General features: G+C 44.8%; 2 protein-coding genes across 2 annotated transcripts; both read left to right on the top strand.

The window, feature by feature from the left end:
* Positions 1-2,038: 2,038 nt before the first annotated feature.
* Positions 2,039-3,145, top strand: LOC127011585 (procathepsin L-like). Its single transcript, XM_050889135.1, has one exon. It carries the CDS (start codon positions 2,079-2,081, stop codon positions 3,093-3,095), a length of 1,017 nt encoding a protein of 338 aa, XP_050745092.1. The 5' UTR covers positions 2,039-2,078; the 3' UTR covers positions 3,096-3,145.
* Positions 3,146-4,144: 999 nt separating this feature from the next.
* LOC108027024 (procathepsin L) lies at positions 4,145-5,251 on the top strand. Its single transcript, XM_017098218.3, has one exon. It carries the CDS (start codon positions 4,185-4,187, stop codon positions 5,199-5,201), a length of 1,017 nt encoding a protein of 338 aa, XP_016953707.1. The 5' UTR covers positions 4,145-4,184; the 3' UTR covers positions 5,202-5,251.
* Positions 5,252-5,893: the final 642 nt, after the last annotated feature.

The following is a 5,893-nucleotide window of genomic DNA, read 5'->3' as shown; positions in this document are numbered from 1 at the left end:
CTTCTTGGATATCAACAATGCCACAATCTCCGATAAAGTTGGCATACCCTTTTCTGGGGACCCAAAAACGTGCGGCAAATAGCAAGAGAGGCAAAACCGAAAAGGGAATATTTATTATTTGAAAAATACCTTGAGGCCGTGGCAAACGTCGTGAGTTCATAAATAACATGCCGTCCAAAATGGACAAAATCGAGCCAGAAGTGCAGAGGGCAGCACAGAATTTGATAAGCGATAGCGGGCGGGGCCCGAGGCAGCCGTACAAATAATAATATTAGTAATAATAGTAATCAATGTGTAGTGTAAATAATAAATAACACCGGCCCGCCGTGGGTCCCAGAAAACGCCGATAAATTGGTAAGAGATGATGAGCCGAAGGACGGCGGTCGGGACCGTCGGAGCCATCGGTCCTCGATGGCGGATGGCCCATGAGCGATTAGCCCCGGCACGCAACAGCCGTGAAGAGTGCTCACAAAGGTCAAAAGGAAGCCGAGCACAAACACACTCGGCGAGATAGAAAGCATAAACAACATAAATTTATTTGCTGTTAGCCTAATGTTATTTATACCTTTCAATTACAATAACAGCAGGAACAGGGCCAGGAAGAGGGGCAGCGGGTCTGGCTCTGGTGCTGAGTCTCGGCAAAGTAAATAATGAACCATGACCCATCAGCAATCAGCCAGAAAAGAGGACCCCCCGCCCCGCACTATCAAACATAATGCGTGCGCATAAATAACTGGGCCATCCCCCGCGAAAGGTGTGAATATTAAGCCGGTGGCAGCGCCAGTTCCCCAAAAATTTACGGTGGCCCGTAAAAGTTCCGCTCCGGTCATAACTCAAATTCATGCCTCCCAGGGGAAAGGGCTGCCGCCGCGTTGCCAACGCATTTGATTTTAACGCCCAACCCCGGCTCCAAAACTCCCGACAAATGAGGCAGCCAACCGCAGCAGTATAATTCGCCAAATCTAGGGATGCAAAACGACATTAACGCGGGCTCAGAGCCAAGAATCTCACCCCCGGAACGTGGCGAATCAATCATTCGGGCGACCTTTGCCAGGGCCTTGGCCTGATATCCACCAGTTAGCGGTCACCTTCAACTTAAAGGATTGCAAGAGATTAATTGCGTTTATCACCATTGTTTTAAATGAGCCGGTTTAAGTGTAGTTAAGGGTTTAAGAAGTTCACAAACTGTCCTCCAGACAAATGAATGCACAACTAACCGAAACTCGCTCGACCTAAATGCTTTCCCTTATATGAGAAGTATAACCAACCCCTGCCCCATACTTTGAAAGCAAATAACTATTGTTCAAGCATAACTAAATATAGATTTCTCTACGTTATGTAATGTTGTAATTCTATGAGCTTGAGATAGTTGTACAAGATAGGGGAAAGTTAGGTAAGGACCTATCCTATGTCAACTATAAATAAAGAGTAATAACCATGAAGGTTGTATCATTAAAAGGCTTGTTCGTTTGGCTACATGTTTTCTCTATACCATTTAACTGCAAATCTTTTGAAAAAATATTCAAAATTTCAAAATACTTTTTAAGCTATTCTTTCCCCAACAAATTTAAAAAACTTAGCGCCAATGTTATAGGCTTTGATGTTTTTTTTGCATCACTGGCATCATATAAAATTTAACAAAATCGGTATTACCGACTATCCTTGCCCCACCGGAGGGAAATACCCCGTTTAATTCATAACTACTTTATCTGATTGTGCTTAAGCCTTAAGTTTTTAGTGCCCCGCTGTAGTGTGCCTAAGTATCTTCGTTAAAAACGGAGGGCAATTTAAATGAGCCGTCTAGCCGCTAGGACCCCAAAATATCCTTGCCTTTTTAATAACATACAATTCGTTTTCAGTCGGAAGTCCCAAGAACTATGAAAGACTATTCCCTGCGGCCTGGGCTATAAATAAATAAGAAATCGTTTTATTTTCACTTTAATCGTATATGCTTTTCAATTATCAGTTCAAGTGATAACCCCACAAATTGCATGCGTTGCACTCAAGGGTGGCTCTTGATATTGCGCTCGTCAAATCCGATTCAGTTCTAAATCGACATTGAACCTGCTCAGATCGCAATGTGTTTTCTTCGGCGACGTGTACTTGGAGTACTCTTCCTCACACTGTTCCTGGAATTTGGATTGAGCGACATGTTAGTGAGTGATTTGGAGTGGGCGCAGTACAAGGATCAGTACAAGAAGCACTACCGGACAACCGACAATTACCACCGGGATCTGTACAACAAGAGAGTAAAGGTGGTAAACGACCAAAACAGGCTCTATTCCGAGGGTAGTGTAGGGTTCAAGATGGGATTGAACGAGTTCTCGGACATAGATCAGAGTGTCCTCTTCAAGTTTCGCACGTCGATCCCAATGCCCACGGAGCCGAATTCTGACGGCATTACGAAAACTTCGGACTACAAGCCCTATGACCAGATAACCGAAGGTGTTGACTGGCGGCAGAACGGCTACATATCGGCAGTGGAAAATCAGGGCACCGAGTGCCTGAGTTGCTGGGCCTTCTCCACCTCAGGAGTCCTTGAGGCGCATCTGGCCAAGAAGACCTCCAAGTTGGTACCCCTTTCGCCGAAGCATTTAGTGGACTGCGTTCCCTACCCGAACAACGGCTGCTACGGTGGTTGGGTGAGTGTGGCGTTCAACTACTCGAGGGATCATGGCATCGCCACCAAGGAGTCCTACCCCTACGAACCCAAGAGGGGGGACTGTAGCTGGAACAGCACACACAGTGCGGGCACCTTGCGGAGCCACGTGACTCTGACCAGCTCCGACGAAAAGGAACTGGCCGAGGTGGTCTACAACATTGGACCCGTGGCTGTGTCCATTGACCACCTTCACGAAGAATTCGAACTATACTCCGGGGGCATCTTAAGTATTCCCGCGTGCAGGTCATCCAAGAAGGATCTCACGCACTCCGTTCTCCTGGTTGGCTTTGGATCCGATCCGAAGTGGGGCGACTACTGGCTAATCAAGAACTCGTATGGAACAGCCTGGGGCGAGAGTGGCTACTTCAAGCTGGCGCGAAACGCCAACAACATGTGTGGAGTGGCATCTCTTCCCCAATATCCCCTTGTTTGAATAGATCTTCAATCATAAATAAATGTATTACTAAATCCCTGCGGGAGTAATATGATTTCTGTTTAAAGTTTTCGCGCAGTAAAGAAGAGGTTTCCATACTTGTATATATACTATAGTATTTTAAAATTTCCCCCGTCTATTCGCTTCTAAGAAACCCAGTTTCGCAGTTTTAAAGGAAAACCCCCAAAAAAGGGAGAAACCCGAAAAAAATAGACAACAAAAATTCTAGTTTCGTTATCCTTTAACCTGGGGTACAGATCACTTTTCGATTTCAGACTGTTGAATATAATTTGTTTTTATTCGGATTGTTATATTGTTAAAAAAAAAAACAAGCAATCGAGTGCCTTCACTTCGAGACACCCGTTACTCAGCTAACAAACTTAAAAATATCCCATTGATATTTAGTCTGTTGTTGGCGTTAGAGTGGGCGTGGCACTTTACTGGAGCAATCTTGAGTTGCGCGGAATCTCAGAATCTGCACGTTTAATTCAAATATTGTGGCTTGTTACTACTGACGGTCGAACATGGTAGATCGACACCATTAGTGATCCCGATCATGAACATAGATCATGATAGATTTAAAAAACTTAGCGCCAATGTTATAGGCTTTGATGTTTTTTTTGCATCACTGGCATCATATAAAATTTAACAAAATCGGTATTACCGACTATCCTTGCCCCACCGGAGGGAAATACCCCGTTTAATTCATAACTACTTTATCTGATTGTGCTTAAGCCTTAAGTTTTTAGTGCCCCGCTGTAGTGTGCCTAAGTATCTTCGTTAAAAACGGAGGGCAATTTAAATGAGCCGTCTAGCCGCTAGGACCCCAAAATATCCTTGCCTTTTTAATAACATACAATTCGTTTTCAGTCGGAAGTCCCAAGAACTATGAAAGACTATTCCCTGCGGCCTGGGCTATAAATAAATAAGAAATCGTTTTATTTTCACTTTAATCGTATATGCTTTTCAATTATCAGTTCAAGTGATAACCCCACAAATTGCATGCGTTGCACTCAAGGGTGGCTCTTGATATTGCGCTCGTCAAATCCGATTCAGTTCTAAATCGACATTGAACCTGCTCAGATCGCAATGTGTTTTCTTCGGCGACGTGTACTTGGAGTACTCTTCCTCACACTGTTCCTGGAATTTGGATTGAGCGACATGTTAGTGAGTGATTTGGAGTGGGCGCAGTACAAGGATCAGTACAAGAAGCACTACCGGACAACCGACAATTACCACCGGGATCTGTACAACAAGAGAGTAAAGGTGGTAAACGACCAAAACAGGCTCTATTCCGAGGGTAGTGTAGGGTTCAAGATGGGATTGAACGAGTTCTCGGACATAGATCAGAGTGTCCTCTTCAAGTTTCGCACGTCGATCCCAATGCCCACGGAGCCGAATTCTGACGGCATTACGAAAACTTCGGACTACAAGCCCTATGACCAGATAACCGAAGGTGTTGACTGGCGGCAGAACGGCTACATATCGGCAGTGGAAAATCAGGGCACCGAGTGCCTGAGTTGCTGGGCCTTCTCCACCTCAGGAGTCCTTGAGGCGCATCTGGCCAAGAAGACCTCCAAGTTGGTACCCCTTTCGCCGAAGCATTTAGTGGACTGCGTTCCCTACCCGAACAACGGCTGCTACGGTGGTTGGGTGAGTGTGGCGTTCAACTACTCGAGGGATCATGGCATCGCCACCAAGGAGTCCTACCCCTACGAACCCAAGAGGGGGGACTGTAGCTGGAACAGCACACACAGTGCGGGCACCTTGCGGAGCCACGTGACTCTGACCAGCTCCGACGAAAAGGAACTGGCCGAGGTGGTCTACAACATTGGACCCGTGGCTGTGTCCATTGACCACCTTCACGAAGAATTCGAACTATACTCCGGGGGCATCTTAAGTATTCCCGCGTGCAGGTCATCCAAGAAGGATCTCACGCACTCCGTTCTCCTGGTTGGCTTTGGATCCGATCCGAAGTGGGGCGACTACTGGCTAATCAAGAACTCGTATGGAACAGCCTGGGGCGAGAGTGGCTACTTCAAGCTGGCGCGAAACGCCAACAACATGTGTGGAGTGGCATCTCTTCCCCAATATCCCCTTGTTTGAATAGATCTTCAATCATAAATAAATGTATTACTAAATCCCTGCGGGAGTAATATGATTTCTGTTTAAAGTTTTCGCGCAGTAAAGAAGAGGTTTCCATACTTGTATATATACTATAGTATTTTAAAATTTCCCCCGTCTATTCGCTTCTAAGAAACCCAGTTTCGCAGTTTTAAAGGAAAACCCCCAAAAAAGGGAGAAACCCGAAAAAAATAGACAACAAAAATTCTAGTTTCGTTATCCTTTAACCTGGGGTACAGATCACTTTTCGATTTCAGACTGTTGAATATAATTTGTTTTTATTCGGATTGTTATATTGTTAAAAAAAAAAACAAGCAATCGAGTGCCTTCACTTCGAGACACCCGTTACTCAGCTAACAAACTTAAAAATATCCCATTGATATTTAGTCTGTTGTTGGCGTTAGAGTGGGCGTGGCACTTTACTGGAGCAATCTTGAGTTGCGCGGAATCTCAGAATCTGCACGTTTAATTCAAATATTGTGGCTTGTTACTACTGACGGTCGAACATGGTAGATCGACACCATTAGTGATCCCGATCATGAACATAGATACTAGTAGATAGTTTTTTTTTTAACAATTTTGCAATGCAAACTCGTAACGCAGAAGATTTGCTAAAGAGTACTTATTTTTGCGCACTCTGCCTTATCACTTTCGTATTCTTCGAATAAAGTGTA

Source organism: Drosophila biarmipes, chromosome 3R, assembly GCF_025231255.1.
Source record: "Drosophila biarmipes strain raj3 chromosome 3R, RU_DBia_V1.1, whole genome shotgun sequence".
Taxonomy (NCBI): domain Eukaryota; kingdom Metazoa; phylum Arthropoda; class Insecta; order Diptera; family Drosophilidae; genus Drosophila; species Drosophila biarmipes.
The sequence above is the reverse complement of the archived record's forward strand: the minus strand, read 5'-3'. Positions and strand labels throughout refer to the sequence as shown.